The sequence below is a fragment of the Hemibagrus wyckioides genome, linkage group LG06 (assembly GCF_019097595.1).
Source record: "Hemibagrus wyckioides isolate EC202008001 linkage group LG06, SWU_Hwy_1.0, whole genome shotgun sequence".
Lineage (NCBI taxonomy): Eukaryota > Metazoa > Chordata > Actinopteri > Siluriformes > Bagridae > Hemibagrus > Hemibagrus wyckioides.
Window position 1 is genome coordinate 5,926,298 of NC_080715.1, and position 21,145 is coordinate 5,947,442.

Here is a 21,145-nt window from a genome sequence, read left to right on the forward strand (position 1 = left end):
ATAGATAGATAGATAGATAGCCCAATAATAACTGTGGTATAATAATAAATGTGATGAGTATTCCTTTGCCTTGTACTTTTTATCTATTTGTGTTAAGGAATATCAAAGAAAACAAGTTCATTCCTGCCATGACATACAATATAGCAGGTATAAACATTCAGTCTGTCACCAAATATCTCGTTTTTTATTTTTATTTCTGGAAGTAATCAATAATGTTAATTCTGGAATCAATAATTTGTTTTAAATTTATTAAAATGGATATGAAGCCTACTTATGTGAAGATAAAACAAACAAACAAACAAACAAATAAGTAGTTTTGACAAAGAATTTCCTCTTTTTCTCCCCCGTTTCTTTCTCTTCCCAAGACAACCCCCAACCCCCATTCAATCCTTTTTCTTATCCAGGATTACATTTGCTTGCTAAGGAAAGATTTAGTATGGCAGACAAAATGGGAGTGTGCTTGAGAGCCATGACAGCGTGAAAGCCACCTCAAACAGGCCACTCAGTAATAAGAGTCTGATTAGCATTTCTCCTTGAATCATTGATGAATATCACAGGACGAGAGCGTCTCCGAGCAGGAAGCGGGCCATAACTCTGCCGCTAAAGTGTTATCATTTCATTAATCATGCCTAACCAAGAGCCTAGTCAGTCTGGCTTTGAACAAGAGCCTGTGGTCTCAAGCTGCCCTTTGCTTTAGCTGGGTTTATCAGAGACATAGAGCAGCATGGGAAGTGTTCTGGATTTCAACATTTCCAGCACATACAGGTCTGTGAGGAAAACTAGTATGAGAAGCTTTAATCAGGCTAATTTACTTCCAAATAGAGGGATATAAAGAGGAGATTGTAAAACATTTGCGCTGCCTGGTTTGTGGGTAATGTATTGCAGCATGGCTATAAAGAATTTTTTATACATTTTTTTGAACAGAAAAAAGTCTAATGAAGATGAAATGTCCCTCGATTGACACATTCTCATAATTGCAAGGGTCTCGACTTGTGCTTTAACATGTGCTTATGGACAAATCAAGGTGAAAAATGTTTAAGTGTTTAAAAACTTGATCAAATCAAGGGGAAAAGCAGTTGATTTCTATTTTTTACTACTTTATGTCACACAGCTCATTTTTTGGCTTGTTAACTAGCTAGCCTAATGTTGTAATGTAGTAGACTAATGATGCTCTGGGTGGTCATCCATCCATCCATCCATCCATCCATCCATCCATCCATCCATCCATCTATCTATCTATCTATCTATCTATCTATCTATCTATCTATCTATCTATCTATCTATTAAACATTTTATTGCAATGGCTTTTGAGATAGTGAGATGGTCATTTATTTTATTTTATTTTATTTTATTTTATTTTATTTTATTTTATTTTATTTTATATTATTTATTTATTTATTTATTTATTTATTTATTTGACTATTGATTGATTGATTGATTGGTCTTTGGTCAATTGTCAGTGTTTACTTTAGTAAACTCCTAAGCGTAAAGTGTCTGCATTTCTTGACCATGTTTAAGAAACTGGGGATTGCTGTGCATTTTTTGTGTAAAATATCAAGCTGCATGAAATTAAGCTGAACAAATTCCGACAGCGCTACAAAATGGCTGCATCTCAAACAGCACACTAGAGAGTAAACGGGAACCAAATTCAGGAACCGAGGCATCTGTTCTGTGGACCTCATGGTAGTCTCGCATATTTTTCCCCCTAATTTAACACACCTGATTCAGTTCATCAGGTAATTCTCAAGGCCATACTGGATCTTTCCAAATAAATGTGAACAGAAGTGAGAAGCATTTCTACGTGTCCTGTTTAGATTAAAAACAGTCTTAAAGATACCAAAATAGAATCCTCTGGAAAAAAAACAGTGGTGAATTTCAGAACTCACAGACCCCAGATGTCTGAGGTATATGGCACATCTTGTCAAAGCTAGCATAATCTCACCAATGTCTCTTCCATTAGCTACCTATAACTTCACTTTTGTAAATCTGTTCAACGGGGAAAGAAACCATTGAGCATTGTGTCACAAAGAGCTATTCAGACTAATAAATAGTAAGAATACATGTGTAATTCATGTAGAACCTTTCTCAGACCCAAGTATACTTCATAAAAAGAACATCTGAAGATGTTTTGACCTCCATCAGGGGCACTACAGCAGATCACCAACCCGTATTTTTTTATTCTGGCTTAATTTGTTACTCCAAATGCCCTTCCTTACGCAACCCTTCCCATTTCCGGGCTTGGTACCAGCATTGAGAGCACATTAACTTGTGCAACCCTCCAGTGGCTAAGAGCATGCTATCTGCTAGTTTACCAGGGAACATCCAGAGGTCAAAAAACAAACAAACCAAAAAGTTTTTAACAATGTTGAGCTTCACAAAGCTGGTGGTCGTTGATAGTTTTCTGTTTTATGAATACAAGACATAAAAGTATGGTAGATATACCCTGCAGAAATCATTTGCATGTTATTTGTGTATTTTTTTAATATAATTATTATTAAATAATCTGAAAACCCTTCCCTTTCTCCATAATCAGAGTGCATTCTAGTCATGTCGTACTTACAACTGGAACACACATGAAACTCACCACGAAGTCATAACTGGTCTGAGTTTCAGAGTTTGGGTTGTGTCAGTAGGAAAACATGGCGGAACAAAAAGATGCAGTCTGTAGTTAAATAGATAAATTTGTTGAAACTAAATGTTTACTCGCCTCTGAAGCCGACTTCAGTTATTATGTGTTTGGTTTATGAAGCAGTGTATTACAAATTCGAAAACATTCTACAATTACGCTATAATATGTAATGATAAATTTTACAGCAGCTTCATAAATTGATGGAAATAAAAGCACTTGATGCACATTTTTGCTTTTTATTTTCCAGAAGTACCTAAGATTTGCATAATATAATATAATATAATATAATATAATATAATATAATATAATATAATATAATATAATATAATATAATATAATATAACATAACATAACATAACATAATGGCCTAGAATTGATCCTTGAGGAACACCTTTTCACTTTACAGTTTATTCTGATTATAATTAGTGGAAATAAATATTATCAGGTTGTTGCTAATGGGTTTTTTTTCTTGTTGTAGCAACACAATGGCCTCCAGCTTCATATCACATAAAATAAATCTATTTCATTGTTTGCAATTTTATTCAAGTGGATGCTTCTGTGAAACAAACTAGTCTTTGGATTCCTAACCAGCTTACCTACGACTACGCTCACGTTAGACTCTCCTTCACAACTGACTTTAACTTGGCTACATTCCTGGGGTTCTTTCCCTCTAGTGACTGTTGTTCCTTACAGGCTTACAGAGCAGCATTTTTCAGTTAGAGTGTGGCATTTACTAGTGATATAGAGCTACAATATAGAAGTATTTCTGCTAGTCAGACACTGGGGCAGCCAAACACACTAAACATTAGCATGAAGCCAAAATATATGATGCACACGGTCATGAGCCATCCTCAGCTTGGTGACACTGGATAATGTGATTAGAAAATAACCTCTATATGATCAAAAAGTGAAAAACCAGGAAATTCATTCTAGTTTCAAAATAAAGTCTGTTTTGTTTCATTTTAGTTCTGGCATTTGGCAGACACCTTTATCCAGAGAGAGACTTACAATTGATCTCATTATATACAACTGGGCAACTGAGGGTTAAGGGCCTTGCTCAGGGGCCCAGCAGTGGTAGCTTGGTTGACCTGGGATTTGAACCCTTTGATCAGGTGTCCAAGTAGGTCCTATCTGCAGAGAGCTGGTGTGGGTACAGGTTTTAATTCCAACCAAGCAGGAGCCACATCTGATAGTCCATTGAAAGCCAAATTGAACTGATTAAACAGGTGGGATAAGGTGCACCACCTGCTAGGTTGGAATGAAAACCTCCACCCACACAGGCCCTTTGTGGAGATGGATAAGATTGGACACCCCTGGTATACGTAGGGATATGAATCTAATATATATAGATTAAAAATCCATCAATAAACAATATAAATGAGGAGCTGCAAGGAAGCCCTGTATCTTCTTGTTATATTTTCCCATCCTATATTCCAACAGATTCAATCTACATTTACAGCATTTCAGTGCTGACGTTAATGGAATATAATAACCTATCGCAAGCTAATTAGCTACTTGAATGTGTTATTACAGACCAAGGAAAGCAAACAATTGTATGATAATGTAGCGTATTTGTGACCTAGATAAAGTTTTAGCTAAAGTTTTCTTTGCCTTGCATGACAAATATTATCTTTTATAATTACTGGAGTCTGGGACAAATCTTTATTTTCTCTCAATATGTTTAAAAGTGATGTGTCTGGCAGGTATTTGCTGGCTGGAGTTATATAAAGGTTTTGCTCTGAACTTTTCTAGTTTATTTTGTTTTTCCATGCACATGTCATCCGTGTTTGTTAATTATACTGCCTTCATGTACTGTCAGAATTATCCTTATTATACTTCCCACTTCTGAAGTCATAATTATGAGTATGTCATGCTCAGATGTTTTGTTGTCAGACAAAAAAAAAAAAAACATGAAACATGGATTATGCAAAATTCAGTCATACATATTTCGTTATTTTTATTTAATTTTTTTAGTTTGACACCATAACACAATGACTCAGTGAGCTAGCTTGCTGATGATAATGGAATTTTGATCAAATTCAAGCTATTGTAATAGTGTAATATATCTACATAAATGACTAATGCTAACAATTATCTCCATTTAGAATAATAAACAAAATCTGTCATTCAGCACAGAAACTCTGTCTCTGCCCATCTTGGAAACTGAGGTCACAAAATTTCCCATTTTGGCAGACGCCTATATCCAAAGAGACTTGCATTTTTAGCTCATTATTTATACTGTTGAGCAATTGAGGGTTAAGGGCTTTGCTCAAGGGCCCAGCAGTGGCGGCTTGGTGGACCTGGGATTCAAACAGTAGCCCAACAGCTTCATTCATGTGCTTTACTAATACATGATCGGTGTTAATTATTAGCAGATGATTGTCTACTCTAATTATGTTCCACCTTACCTTATATTGACACCTTTATCCTGTAACTGCAACTGATTTCCAAAGGTGCCAATATTTATAGTCTATTCTTAGCATTTACACCTACTAGAATCACCCCTCATTATGAGCCAATACATATCAAGTGGGTGGGGTTGGTTAGTGAAAACACAAGTAGTAGGAGGAGCCATTTATTAATACGTGGCTCATTTTTTCATAATTTTATTCATGTTGATTGGCAAATGTGTAAAAATAGCTGTCTTGTTGATATTCACCAGGGTTTATGTGATAAAAAGATTTTCTTGAAAGCAGTGTTTGTCTTTCTAAGTATGCTGATGCGGTCATCCGATCAGAACATGTTCCCTGTTCCCAGACAGCCTGCTCACCTTTTGAAGAAAATGTGTAACTTGCCTATACAAACTTGCAATGAATATCTGAGATTGCTCAGCTTTCCTTCTATAATATGGATCAGGGGTTCTTGCATTGAGAGAAATGTTTTTTTTTCCTCCCCTCCAATCACATTACAATTTAAATTTCATCCATCCTGCAGCTCAAGGGCACTCGAAAGCTGCAGTCAGGGCCAATTTCTCACAAAAGCAGAACTCTATGGCGAAAGGCCTCCATGCTGCGGATCACACTTAAATCAATTACATGCATTGTTTGCTCCTCCAGAAAATCAATGCATCGAGTTCTCATTGTTCAGAGAGATATGTGTCCATGCGTGAGAATCGCCTAGCGAGAAGGGCTTGATCCCTTTCCCTGTCAACAATCTTGATTAATTATCACAACAGTACAGTTTTTTTTGCTGGATCACTGAGCTGGATGGTCTAGCAGAGAGATTTCAGATGACTGACTGACTGATTCCCATGTGCAGGAGATATCCAGGACATTATACTCTTAGAACATTTACGTTTCTGGCATTTCACAGATGCCCTCATCCAGAGTGACTTACAATTTATCTCATTTTATACACCTGAGCAATTGAGGGTTAGGGGAATTGCTCAAGGGTCCAGCAGTGGTAGCTTGATGAACCTGGGAACTCACAACCTTCCAATCAGTAGTCCAATGCCTTAACCACGAAGGTATTGTGTACCTGTTTCCTTCTTGCTCTGGTGGTACCATCAAGGGTACATCATTTACATTTGAGATTCATCTTTACAGCTCTTTAAAATCAATTAAGGTACATAATTCATCTTTAAGGACCATTGATGTACTCTAAAAGTACACCACATGCACCTTCTCACAAAGTAGGGTTTACGTACCAAAGGTATGAAACATGTCCTCTTGAGGGTACCTGGTAAGCTTGGTTGACCTGGGATTTGAACCCTCTGATCAGGTGTCCAAGTAGGTCTTATCTGCAGCAAGTTGTTGTGGGTACAGGTTTTAATTCCAGCCAAGCAGGAGCCACATCTGATAGTCCATTGAAAGCCAAACTGAAGTGATTAAACAGGTGGGATAAAGTGCACCACCTGCTATGTTGGAATGAAAACCTCCACCCACACCGGCTCTTTGTGGACAAGAGTGGATGTAGGTAGCTAATATTTAGACTATAAATCCATTATTAAACAATAGAGATGCAAGGAAGCCTGGTATCTTCATGTTAGATTTTCCCATCTTATATTACAATGGATTCTACGTTTGCAGCATCTTGCAGACATCCCTATCCAAAGAGACTTATGTTTATCACATTTGTGTATCAGTTTGGCCTTCTTATCAAAAGTTCATTGTCTTATCCACAGAGCTACTGCTGTCCCTTGGTGCTCCTGCACTACAAATATTTCAGGTATTATACTAAGATTTGAAATATTGGATGGTTCATTAGCCATCCAGGGGAATATCCAGTTTACCTAGATTTGTTGAAATACTACCAGGGATCTTTTGCTTTGGTCCTATCTTAATGACTGCTTGTAAAGGAGCAGTACCAGCCAATCATGATCCAGCAGAAGGAACTCAAAATCCACTGGCAGGTATCCTGTTAAAGGGTCAACTTCATTTTCATTCCATAGCCCTCTGAATTCTCGGGTCTTGACAGCAGAGGGTTGAGTTGAAGGTTGACTGGCTCTCCATGAATTTTAGTGTCCTTTACTATTTCCTGTAATTTAAGCCCTATCTGACAGTTTGCTGTGTCCTTCACCTTCACAGGGGATGATGTATCTGGAAGAGCGGAGGCTGGTGCACCGGGACCTGGCAGCCAGGAATGTGCTGGTCAAATCCCCTAACCACATCAAGATCACAGACTTTGGTCTGGCAAGGCTGCTGGACGCAGATGAAAAGGAATACAATGCAGACGGGGGGAAGGTCAGTGCGTCTTGTGGTGTCCGCCTGGTTTGTTGGGGGTGTGTGTTGTTTCTAATTTGGCTCCTCTGCGACTCGGGACTTAGCAGGTGTGCTCTGTGTCTGACAGCAAAACAAGTTAATCCGATGTTGTTTGGAAGTAATCGAGAGATGCGGCATGCTTAATATGCATCCCTTGATGGTCTCTTGGTTTTAGAAACACCGGCTGGTATGACAGGTTAATTTACAGCACTCGCTACATAATCAACTTGTAAATTAGCTGTCCCACAAGAGCCCACATTCCTCTTATCCATATTCAAACACTCGCTCTGCACTTCTTAACTCCCTCTGTTATTCTCTTCCTGTCTCACTTTCTCATTCCAAACCCCAGAGTCAAACACTGCAAACTTGCCCATGCCCTTTCCTGAACTCTACATTGGCCAGATGATTGTTGGAGTGTAGGCAACTGCACCATGCTGCTCTCATATAAATAGGAACTGCTCGCCTCTTCAGTCCCCCATGTAACAATCAATTCTGCCTCAAAGTGAATCAAACCTTTCCATTTAGCCCTAACCAGCCGTAATGCGGAGCCCTACATGTTTGCACTCTCTTGAGGAAGATGCTTTAAACCTCTTCAAGAGCTGAACTGATGCAGACAAGTACAACATGTTTCCCATTTTAAAAAGGAAGTCTGGCTTTAACAGTTCTGTTTAGCTCTGTGTTTGAGTTAAGGGTTTGATTAAGGGAACAGGCATGGGGGAAACATCAAGAATTACCAATGGCTTATGCCATAAGGTAATAAGGTATTACGATACGACAATTTTTAAACCATTGCATGTTTATTTTTATTAGATTTTCAGATTTTTTTATTGAGCCAGAATTCTGTTTTATATCAGATACTCAAAAGAAGTAGAGAGGCAAAAGTCTTACCAAATTTAAAATTTCCAAAAAGTACATCAAAACACCAAAATCTATTCATTATATCATATAGGGTAGCAACTTGTGTTAGCTAGCTAACTAGATTTTTTGCCACAATATGCCTGAGATGAGACAGGCTTCCTGAAAATGTTCAGCCCCAAAGGTAACAACTCTTAACTAAAACTAGTACTAAAACTAAAACTAGCCCTTTTAAAATGTAGATATAAACACTTTGAGTTTACATAAATATCTTGTAAACAAATCTGGCAACCTTCAAAAATGAGTGAAGGTTTTTCTATCTAAAAACAGATGTGTAAGAAAAGGTACGAATTCAAACCCAGTACCTAAGTTTATAATTTTTATTTTTCATAGTCAACATATTCAAGTCACATAAGAACCATGTGGCTGGAAAGCCCATTACGTGAGTGCCCATAATGCTTTGTTTTATCCTTGTCATTTTCCTAAATATGGAAACCATTACTTTCCAGATGCCTATTAAATGGATGGCCTTGGAGTGTATCCACTACAGGAAGTTTACTCACCAGAGCGATGTCTGGAGTTACGGTACGTATCTTAAACATGTGCTATTGCTATCAACATCATCGTCATCATCATCTGCAGTGTTGATGTGTGTACAGAGTAACACAAGTCAAAAGAATGAATGTCGGAAACAATTAGAACACGTCCATGGAGCAAGTCGTAAATGTATCTAGATGCTCTGCAGCTGCTTTAAAGATCAATTTTATATTGCTATTTTTATACATGCGTAATACATCTTCCATGAGAACTTGAGCACTTGTGCAGAAACCTCTTAAGCACTAATCCTGTGTGTGTGTGTGTGTACATGTCTGTCATTCATCTTCTTTCACCTGTAATATAGTATCATATAAAATGTTGTCATTCTGTTCCTAGTGTTAGAAAATATTTTCAGACTGTAAAAGCTCATGCACCATGCAAAAGCTCATCAGAAACAAAGAAACGACAGAAGCCGTACAGTCTGTCACTGAGTATTGACATTATTAGGTCTAGCTGAACTGATTAGTAAACTCCAAGAGACAAATTTTGACACAGACTCAACATCATATACTTATAATAATCTTCTGTGTCTAAATAAAAACCTGATCTTAAAATGAAATGAACAACATTACCTACTGATACTGAGGTTAGGGTCAGGGAGAGTAACCCCAATTCATTTAAAGCTGTATGTTTAAATCTATAAATATATTTTGAACATGAGTTTTTGCAATCAATCAATCAATCAATCAATCAATCAATCAATCAGAAGAGCAGGTAATTTTTTGCAGGTAAATTATTTTGGATTTCTTTTTTTTTTCTTCTAGGAGTGACTATCTGGGAGCTGATGACGTTCGGAGGAAAGCCGTATGACGGAATTCCCACACGTGAGATTCCCGACCTGCTGGAGAAAGGAGAGCGTCTCCCTCAGCCCCCCATCTGCACCATCGACGTCTACATGGTCATGGTGAAATGTACGAACGCTTTTCCTTACTCGCTTCTTCTCATCCAGCTCTCTTCACACACATCTTCAGATCTTTCAAAGTCATTAACACTTAAAAACCTTGCTGAAGGAAAAAATCCCAAGCACACACAAAGAAATGAGAAATTAATAATGTAGTAGAAGCATCTTTTTAATAATTCATGTTACAGCAAGGGAATGTTGTATATTTCTAGTTCACTGTACAATATGTTAGTTATGTCGGATGTTACACTTATTGCTACACAGTTAACATCTTTTTATCATTTAGCGGCTTTTGAAGTTTAAGAAAATGGCAGAACAATTCATAATATTGTCGCACTGCTGCTGTTGGGCCCTTGAGTAAGGCCCCTAACCCCTTCATTGCTTGGCTGTATATCTATAATTAAAAGAGAGAGCTCTCTCTCTCTCTCTTTCTCTCTCTCTTTTAATTATAGATATACAGCCAAGCAATGAAGGGGTTAGGGGCTGTTAGAGAGAGAGAGAGAGAGAGAGAGAGAGAGAGAGATTATTATAATTAATTAATTAATTAATTAAAAAATTGCAAAAAAAATCATAAATAAATAATGACAGGCATATCAAAATTTATTTGCCACATATATACATTACACACATCCGATCATTGGAGGTTGGGGTCAGAGCACATGGTCAGTGCCCCTAGAGCAGGGAGGTATAAGGGTTTTGAACCCTGAGCTTCCGGTCAACAACTCAGAGCCTTAACGACTAGAGCTACTGCCACCCTCAGTGGTGCCCACTATAGTAAATATAAATGCAATTATAGTAGATGAAAAAGTTACAAAGTTTTTAGAGAAACAACGTTTTGAAGTGTTTGGATACACACACACACACACACACACACACTTGCTTACTCATCACCCACTACTAAGGTCATCCCAGTAACCTCTACCCCACAGTTTATGTCTCTCACATCCCCACATCAGTCACACACCATTGCCAGGCTCCATAAAAATCTGCCGCGTGACTACATCCTGCATTATGAGAAGCGATAGTGTTTAATAACAGTGTGCATTTTCATTTTCCCTCTTGGATGAAAGCCGTGCTTGTGATTTTGCCAGGTTTAAGATTTTTTCTCTGTTAGCTTGTTAGTATTTTATTTGAATATGGCCTTAGATCTGATTAGTTTTTCGAACAAATGTGTACTTCTGAACCTTATAGCTTAAGGAAAAAACACAGAAATGTCACTAGATTTTGTAGATGAAACAAGTTCCCTGAAAATGATCAGCTCTCAAACTAATAACTCTTAACTAAAACGATTAAGACCTCTTCACTCATTTCCTTGCGACTATAAGTTGAAGGTTTCCTTCTAAATCTGGTTCCTCTCAAGGTTTCTTCCTCATGGAGTTTTTCCTCACCGCCATTGCCTCAGGCTTGCTCATTAGGGATGAATGGTAGACATAAATAGTAGCTTAACTTTAAACTTCATATTTTCTATTCTATGTTTCTATACTTCTACAAAGCTGATGTGAGACAATGTCCACTGTTAAATAAATGGAATTGAATTAAATATGCTGGTTCAGCAGATTTTAAAAATGCTCCACGTTTACGTAAATATCTCGTAGAGATATTTCTGAAATCTGGCAACCCTCAAATTGAGCTAATACCACATGAGTGAAGAGATTATTTACTCTAGCATTGCTAGCTCAATGAAAACCACACAAATTGGCATATAATTGATGAAATGACTCTAGAATTAATAAATAATTCAGAAAAGTTAGCTAGTTTCCTTCTAAGCTTATGAATAATTGATGTGGGTATAGACATGACAGCGAATAAATAAAATGGCTAAAATAGGCTAGATAGATAGATAGATAGATAGATAGATAGATAGATAGATAGATAGATAGATAGATAGATAGATACTTTCCCTCTGAGTCCAAAAACAGTAGTGCAACAATTCAGAATTTATTACTTATACCATTTATAGCCATAATTCTTAAACTAGGAGCTGAATTTTGAAACATTTTGTTAAAGTGCTGGAAATCACACGTCCTTATTAAATCTAGTAGCAGCCCCCCAAAATTGACACATTTACAAACAAACTTCACCTTTACTGAAGTTTTGTGTTTAGTTGTATGTTTTTCAGTCAGTATTCAGTCAGTGTTAGTAGCTCATAGTAGTGTTTGCCCTTCAGTGGTAGCTACATCACTTCATCAGTTCAGGGTATCATCATCACACAGGGAATAAATGGATGAAAAATAAAATAAAAGCTTCAGCTTCAGTGCAGTGTGAGGTTTTCCAGATCGACTGGAACGGTTGTGTGTTTTGGCTGCAGGCTGGATGATTGACGCAGACAGCAGACCGAAGTTTAAGGAGCTAGCAGCGGAGTTCTGCAGGATGGCCCGTGACCCCCAGCGCTACCTCGTCATCCAGGTAAAATACAAATCAACTGCAGTGTTTACACTCAGTTAATATTGTATTTTAAATAAGCATTATATGAAATAAACAATTTCTGTAATATTTATAATACGCTTGAGGTTGGCATGAGTTAGCTGATAGTAGAGGTAGGATTTCTTTCATGTCTTTCAACATGTCTGGCTGCCGTCTGACCTCAGGATGATCATTTCTGTCCTAAATATATTAATGATATTAATGTTAAGAGAAGAAATATTTTAGTATAAAATCTAAAACTATGGCAAAGGACCAGAAGAAGATAAAAAGATTCCATTTATGTGTATATAATGATTGCAAATGCTAGTCATTTGTTTTTGTTGGTTGTTTATACTCAAATTTTAATCATCAAGGACACTGTTAATATTAATGACTTCCCAAATCTAACGGCGTCAAAACCTTTAAAAAAAACATTTTGTGAATCTGTATTCTCTTTCTCCTCACTAACAGTTTGCTTATGTCGAACACAATGATGATAAAACTTTGAATCTTGAATCTATTTTATTGTAAGCAAATCTTAATATCAAAAACTCAAATCAAATGAGTCTTAAAAATAAAGTAGATTCAAGATTTAAAGTTTTATCGTCAAGGAAATTGTTACTGTGAGATAACAAGTCTAACGGCGCCAAGTGCCTGACCTCACAAATGTGCTTCTAGAGGAATGGTCAAAAATTCCCATAAACTCACTCCTAAACCTTGTGGAAAGCCTTCCCAGAAGAGTTGAAGCTGTTATAGCTGCAAAGCGCGGGACAACTCCGTATTACATTCATGTGCATGTAAAGGCAGACGTCCCAAAACTTTTGGCAATATAAGTGTATTGCATAATCATTTTATTTGCACATTTGTACCCACACATACTGCCATTTTCTTTTTTATGACTCTAAGTCTGACTATTTTTATACACATAGTAACACAACCACTCATCATACACGTTTTTAAACCTGCCAAACTATAATATATTTCATACAGTTAATCTGTACAAAAATCCTAGCCTGTAAATAACTTAGCGAGTTTATATAAGTACATTTTATGATTTTATAGTGCACTGTTCAAGGAGACGTGAATTGTTAAGACTTAGAGCTCAGTGTTGCTCTTGTGGTGTGATACCAAATTTCCCCTTGGGGATTAATAAAGTATAAAGTTCTCTCTCTCTCGCTCTCTCTCTCTCTCTCTCTCTCTCTCTCTCTCTCTCTTATATTTATTCTAGCCATAAAATACCTTGACAGATATGTTGATTACTTTTGGCTGACTGTTGGTTGTTTGTACTCATGGAACTCACTATTTAAGGCTGTATATCAATAATGATATTAATATTAGTGATGGTAAAATGACATTTTGGACAATATCATGCTCCAAACTTTGTGGGCACAGTTTGGGGTTAGCCCCTTCCTGTTCCAACGTGACTGTGCACCAGTGCACAACGCAAGGTCTGTAAGGACATGGATGAGCGAGTTTGGTCCTGGACTCAACCCCATAGAACACCTTTGGGATGAATTAGATCGAAGACTGTGAACCATTCCAAAACTGGGACGTCTGCCTTTACATGCACATGAATGTAATATGGAGTTGTCCCGCCCTTTGCAGCTATAACAGCTTCAACTCTTCTGGGAAGGCTTTCCACAAGGTTTAGGAGTGTGTTTATGGGAATTTTTGACCGTTCAACTAGAAGTGCATTAGTGAGGTCAGGCACTGATTTTAGAAGAGAAGGCCTGGCTCACAGTATCCACTCTAATTCATCCCAAAGGTGTTCTATCAGGTTGAGGTGAGACCAGTCAAGTTCCTCCACACCAAACTCATTCATGCATGTCTTTATGGACCTTTCTTTGTGCACTGGTGTGCAGTCATGTTGGAACAGGAAGGGGTCATCCCCAAACTCTTCCAACAAAGTTGGGAGCATGGTATTGTCCAAAATGTCTTGGTATGAAGCTGAAGCATTAAGAGTTCCTTTCACTGGAACTAAGGGGCCGAGCCCAACCCCTGAAAAACAACACCTGAATTCAATGATTTGGAGGGGTGTCCCAAAACCTTTGGCAATATAGTGTACAGGATATACACTGTCTTATTCAATACTCTAACATCACAGTAGGTATGACTAGACTGAGCAGCTCTGACGATAATGCTCATGTTCCTCAGGGTGATGACCGCATGAAGCTGCCCAACCCCAATGATAGCAAGTTTTTCCAGAGTCTGCTGGATGAGGAGGAGCTGGAGGACCTGATGGATGCTGAGGAGTACCTTGTGCCTCACACCTTCAACATCCCCCCTCTTACTTACACCACTCGCTCACGGCTCGATTCCAACCGAGTGAGTTTTACACACTACACTGCTGGGGGCTGAAAGAGAAGCTGCTGAGATAAACACATCACTGACCTTCATTTGAGCTTATAGCCTGATATTAGTACAAAAAACACCATTTGGAAAAAAAAAAGTGACTTAACTGTTCAACAGACACAAACAAGCATTGATATCAGGAATCTATAATTTCCACCCGGTTTTTGTCACCCATCAGCTCTCATTATTTTGTCCAATAACCTCCGAGCGGAGTCCTTCAGTAGCAGCTCACCCGAGTTCTCTTTCCATGACGAATTTGGAGACAATCAATCATGTCTGTCTTGTAGCACCCTTCAAAGAGAAAGTGCGCACAGAGTGTTCTCCAAAATTTAAATCTCACTTTTTTCTTACTGAAACAGAGAAGGACAGGAGGTCAGACATGCTAACACATTCTCTCTGTTATCATTCTTGTCTTTCCCCTCATTCAGGTTTTGGATCATTTAGCAAAACTTATGCATGCTTTTGGAAGGTCTTTTGCATTTTAATGCATTTTAGCTGTCATGCTCTCGGTTTATAACGCATCTGTACTATTTAAGTTGCTGCTTAACTTCTTAACTACGAGTCCCTTGTGTCTTTCTGTTGGAGATGTCGAGTGGACGGATGCTTCATTATTAATGAATAAGGATTTTTTTATTCCCAACTATGCTTACTGGTTACTGTTGCTATCTACAGTACATAGCATAAGACCTTTATCTCCCTTGGAGATAAAAATTGGGATTTTTACCAATCGATTTACACAATATATCCAAATATGGACAGTTTATTGACCCCGGTCTTGGCAAATAATTGGTAGAACTACCTTTGACTGAAAAAGCAGCATGAAATCTTCTAATTTAAGCCTTGAAAAGCTTGGCACTTCACAACCCTAATACTTTTGTCCGTTCTTACAGAGACCAGTGATGAACAGTGATGTTGAGTGATAAACTGTGATTCTCATAGCTTTATTTCTTTGACCCTGGGCCACTGTCACACATTCAGGTTCTTGGGTTCAGACTACTTCAGTGGAGCTTTGTGAGTGCATTTAGGGTTGTTTTCCTGTTGAAAGGTGAACCCCTGGTCCAGGTCAGACTGCAACATACAGGTAAAAATAAAAACAAAAATAAGTGGCACGACCCAGTATTGCTGGCTTGGTTCTAGTCTTTGTCTCAGTTATTTGTCAGGTAGTGGCGGCTTCAGAAGACGGCCAGGCCGAAATAATAAACAAAACTCCCTGACTATACACAATCCAACTCCATTAACCTATCACAAGAAAAGTAGAAATACACATTCTACATGTCCCTCGCTTCCTAGCTAACCCAAAAACAAGAGAAAACAGAATAAACGTAAATGATACCGACTTCTTACAAAGCATCAAACAGGGTGCTATTTAAAAAAAAGTGTATTTTGGTGTGTAGAATATTTACAGAGAAACCTTATACAACAGAGCAGTCAAACACAAAGGGCTAGGCTAACAGAAGGTCTATAATAGGCAGAGGATCATACACAGAAGAAACACTACACACGGTTTGGAACAGGTCAAAAACAGAATTGGCAGCGACCCCCGAACGATGACGAGGTTTAAATGCCTTCTGGAAAGACCCATCCAGCCAATAGCACTAGGGGAAAGGTGGAGCATGGCGTATAATACAGAATCGTCCAATAATAGTTGTGAGCGGGAATGTGACGTAGCCAGGGGTGGGCCTGGGGAAAAAAAGAAACAGACACAAAAGACACCACAACCCACCACAGATATACAACTCATGGCATAAATCTAGGTCTAAGGACATAGCACTACCCCTTAGCACATGACATAGAGCAATGTTATTATAATTATTTCTCACGTATACGTTAGAGCATAGTGAATATATGCACCAGCATCCTTATCCCAGAGCACCCATTAAGCTCTTGTAGCCTTTTTTGAATTGTTTGAAGCAACATAACAATAAATTTCTCCTTTTTGAGATCTGGTGTGATTGACTGCAAGGTTATCTAATAAAACTTTCCAAAGTGACCAAAAAAAAAAAAACCTAGCACAGGATGAAAAACAAATAATATTTGCTTGTGGTGACCTTTTTGGCTTGTGAAAGCAATCACACTTGAGAAGATATCGATAGCTGCATTTTAACCATACTGGGGAAAGGGCCATTCTATCTCTCAGAGGAGATATACTTCCCACGTCATCTCCCAGGATGCATCACCGGTGGCACTTTCATTACGAGGGCCAGTCTGTGTAAATAGCAGGGTCCTCACTCAAGCGAAAGGGGTTGTTTGCTCATAGACAGCGAGCGGTGGCTGAGTGTTTGCGCTGCACCCCAACGTCATCGGTTTATTAACTCTTACCAGTACTGATGTTTTTAAAAAAATAAAATAAAATAAAAGTGATGGTGTGTCATGAATGTATATTTTTCAGGTTCCTAGATTAGATTAGATTAGATTAGATAAGACTTTAATTTAAAGGCTTGAGACTTGATGTACATGAATAAATGGGGAGAAAATGGAGGAAGGAATGTATGTATGTATGTAGGATGATGTCAGAGTTCTGCGTTTTTGCTCAAAATTATTTTGTAAACACAACACACAAGTGTTGAACACCATCAATCTTTTGCCTTCACCGTCTGCCTTCAGCCTAAACAAGCGTGACCATTCAGTATGAATGAACAAAGCGTGGCGAGTCAAGAAGCGTGCATTGAAAAGACAACTATAAAGCAAAAATGAATAGATTTCTGAAATTGTGTGTCGATGAGTTCAAGAATTAGGGGAGAGGAGAAAGCAATCAGTGGCTGGTAGAAAGCATGAGAAGAAAATAAAGTTTTGGATGACAGTTAATTTGGCTATTCTGAATTACAAAGTGCCTCAATAATGCACAAAACTAAAGTTTACCCAGCTTTGAGGTACTGTACAAGCACTCCAGAGGCTACCATGGCTCAGAGAATATTAAGCTCTATATACAGGAGATATACAAGCTAGCATAACCGATATCATGCGCTAATGGGCCAGATAGATGAGTCAGATGTCTATGAAACAACAACAAGTTTGAATAGACTCATTGGTTTATTTGGAAGGTAGTTAAAGATTGAGAAATGGATTGATTTCCCCAAACAGCTTGATGCCAAAAACAAAATGGCTCCAGCTTGATTGATTCATTATGCAGCAAGGAAATGACTCAACCCACACTGGAAAATAACCAAGCAACCTATCAGACGGAAGCATTAGCAAATATTTGCATGCATAAAATATGATAGGGCCAATTATTAGAAACAAGACTCGACAGAGACATTTTAAAAAGCAAATGGAAGCCTGTTGTAAGCAATGAAGGAAGACAATGTTGGTGCAAGGGATATTTCAAGAAATACTTCACATACCAAATGCTGACAGGAGCAGGATAATAACACATTTTTCTAGAGCTATTCCACTTCTAAAGCAGATAATGTGGTTATGTATGGATTTGTGAATTTATTAAACACTAGAAGGGTATAACTGACGAGGCAGTCATTCAAATGTAGAAAGAATTTTCACTCCATTCTCCTCACATTGACTGGAACTGCTGCATGTATGTTTTTTAATGTCAATATGTTCAAGACTTCTGAAACCCACATCCACAGAAAACCTTCCCAATGGTTAAAATATATGTCTGTATGTGGTGAGTAGGTTTACGTTTGTTCTTGTAAAACCTGAAGGGCAGAGACTCCTTTATTTCTCTCATCGTCTTTACACAGGCAACATTTTACATTCTGCTGGCTGTTTTGGTTTTTTGGGGTTTTTTTTTCCTTTGGATGAAATAGAAGGCAAAGCGAAGCACAATGAATATCAATGAGAGATATCAATCCTCCGGAGCCTCTGCGGAACATGACAGACGTCTTTCTGCCGGAGTTCGCCGACTAAACTCTGCTCAGGGAGAACAAAACGGAGCTGAAATGCACAAAGCGGATCAGAATATTAAGTCAAAATGCAGCCCGGGCAAATTCTTAACGCTTTGAAAGTTGATTTTTTTTTTTGTTTTTTTAATATCCAGGTCCAAGCTGTAGTATATTCAGATACTAATTACATTACTGACAATGCTGTATTATGGGAATTCATTTTCTTCCTTCATCAGTGAAACGACTTAATGGTAAATTAAAAGACACAAGCAGCCTGTCGCTGTGAATGGCTGGATACGAATTTGCTGTAATGCCGTTTGAACTAATTGGTGCCCCAGCTGTTATATGACTGGTTCGGATTTTTTTGCTCTGTGGTATATGCTCTTATCTCACAGAAGTTGTAGACATTTCTAATTGTTCATTTTGCATTAGAATACTCATTATGGATGTCCTGCTGTACTGTATTATACATGCACATGCATAGGTATATGCGTGTGAACAGGTTAAAAAAGAAGTTCAAAATCTACAAAGAATTTAGTCTTCCAAGATGTTCATGTCTTTCTTTCTTCAGTCGTATAGGAATTATTTTTTTGAGGAAAACATTTTCCTCCATATAGTGGACTTCAATGGTGCCCGTGAGTTTGAACTTCCAAATGCCGTCGGTAGGTCACGTGTGATGTGGACCCAAAAGTTAAACAAAAAAACTGACACAAAGACATATAACTTTGTGTCATTCCACATGCAACAACTTCAGGTCGAAACACTGGGTCTGTAGTTCCATCTACGTCACACGTGCCCTTTCGACGTGAGTACATAGTACGTAGTATCATGGCCGCGCATCCCAGAGCTAGTGTTAGATGAGCTTTTGTGGTTAAAAAGTATACATTTTTCTATTTTTTTAAGAAAATGGCCAATCGTTTTGCTGATCATTTTAAGACCCTTCTTCCTCAACTGGGATCGTTTAGAGCCCTTTGAAGCTGCATTTAAACTGCATTTTGGAACTCGCAGGCACCACTGAAGTCCACTATATGGAGAAAAATCCTGAAATGTTTTCCTCAAAAAACATAATTTCTTTACGGCTGAAGAAAGAAAGACACGAACATCTTCAATGACAAGGGGGTGGGGAATTGATTTGTAAATTTTTGTTCTGGAAGTGAACTTCTCCTTTAATACTGCAGTAATGTGGCGCTATCAACTGAGCAAAATGGGATTTCTCCATAGAAGAGACATTTTATTCTTCCCTTTTTTTTGTAGATCTCTAGCTGTGTCATTACTTATTTATTCGTTCGCTCATTTCATCTTGAGTAACTGCAACTGCTTAGATATGTCCAAGGAAGTGAAAAAAAAGCACACACACACACACACACACACAAATAACCAGGCACTAAATTCTATAAAATGTGATGTTTTTTTTGTTAATTAGGGCACTGAGCATGAATTCAGTGAACAATTTCAGCAAAAGAACAAACACTGTAATATTGAAAACCCGCCCATGTAATTGGTACTGAGTGATTTGGGGGTTGAAATAATAAAGCTTTATTATGAAATGACTCAGTATAAGAGCCAGGACTGCCATAACACCCCATTCACTCAGCAATTAATGCCTAATTTTGTGAAATTAGCCATTAAGCACTGCTCTGAAGTATTATAGAATTGGGGATATAAAAAGGAAAAGCTGGAATTCCATGATTTAAAATGAGATAAATAATGAGAGTATTAAGTGATTTGTAAGATGAGGATTGAAAGAGGAGGGAAATGAGTCTCAAACTCAAACTGATCTCTGTATGTGGTCCACTAGCCCAATTTTCCAAAATAAGTGCTTAGAGGACCAAGTATATTTAATGTAAAACAAACAATTATGCAGTAACCATTGTAGACACAACAGTGCAGCAAGTAGAAGCTTTTTATCAAGCAAACTAACATAATTTGTAAGTGAAAGGTTTTCTTGTCTCTGCCTCTGTAGAATCAGTTTGCCTGTCAGGACGGCAGTTTTGGTATGGAGGCCATGATGGCGACTATACCCCGAGTGGTAGCCGTTTCCTCCGTATCACCATCCTGCTCCTCTCAAGAGACTCAGCAGGGTGCAGCAGGAGTCACAGATGACCCTCGTTGTAATGGTACCCTCAGAAAACAAGCATCTCCCCGGGTCAGGACCGGAGAGGAAAGCAGTACTCAGCGCTATAGCACAGAGCCCACACTGCTACTGAGTGAACGAGCAGCCAGAGCAGAAAAAGATCAGGATGGATACATGACTACTAAGAAGGAGAAGAAACCCACAGGTACATCACCAGCACCACCACCACCCTATATTCACCTACAAACCTTAACTTTCTGTATAAATTCTTATGGCAAGACCAAGACAGGGCTACAGTTAATGTATAGGGTATGAGAGAAGAAACTTGAGATTGAAGTGTTTCTAGACTTCTCATTTAATATCCCATATACCTGCAACATATGTGTAGATAAAGCAGAGCTTTTCTACTCTGCTCTGCCCCTTTTCCCTACCACTCTTCCTGTTACCCATGAGGCATACTACACCTACAGTAACTAATTCATTTAGCACTAATCAGGAAGCTTTAAAAGTGATAAAATAAGTGTCCTTTGTTGTCCATTATGTTCAAATGAATCAAGTAAAACAAAGATACATTAGCTTCCTAATTCATATTTTACAGAATCAGTCATTATTATGTCAATATTGTCTTAAACCCCCCTTGACATTTTGTACATCAGCATAATATCCATGAAGAAATCAAATAGTATTCTTCAGTGATTACAATGCATGGCCAATCTTTGCCATTTTCCTTAAGAAATTAATGTCAAGTATCTTCCTTTTTCCATTCAAGTTAATTTTGGAAACCAGGATAGAGGTTCT

At 38.1% G+C, this 21,145-nt stretch overlaps 1 protein-coding gene across 3 annotated transcripts in view; it reads left to right on the forward strand.

Annotated features, from left to right (window-relative positions):
- Positions 1-21,145, forward strand: part of LOC131354241 (receptor tyrosine-protein kinase erbB-4-like) — a 418,103-nt gene that overhangs the window by 390,143 nt on the left and 6,815 nt on the right. For all 3 annotated transcript variants that reach the window (XM_058391635.1, XM_058391636.1, XM_058391637.1), the window contains exons 21-26: positions 7,156-7,311; positions 8,694-8,769; positions 9,546-9,692; positions 11,991-12,088; positions 14,240-14,410; positions 20,237-20,552. In XM_058391635.1, the coding sequence (XP_058247618.1) occupies positions 7,156-7,311; positions 8,694-8,769; positions 9,546-9,692; positions 11,991-12,088; positions 14,240-14,410; positions 20,237-20,552 (964 nt within the window). The remainder of the gene's footprint in view (positions 1-7,155; positions 7,312-8,693; positions 8,770-9,545; positions 9,693-11,990; positions 12,089-14,239; positions 14,411-20,236; positions 20,553-21,145) is intronic.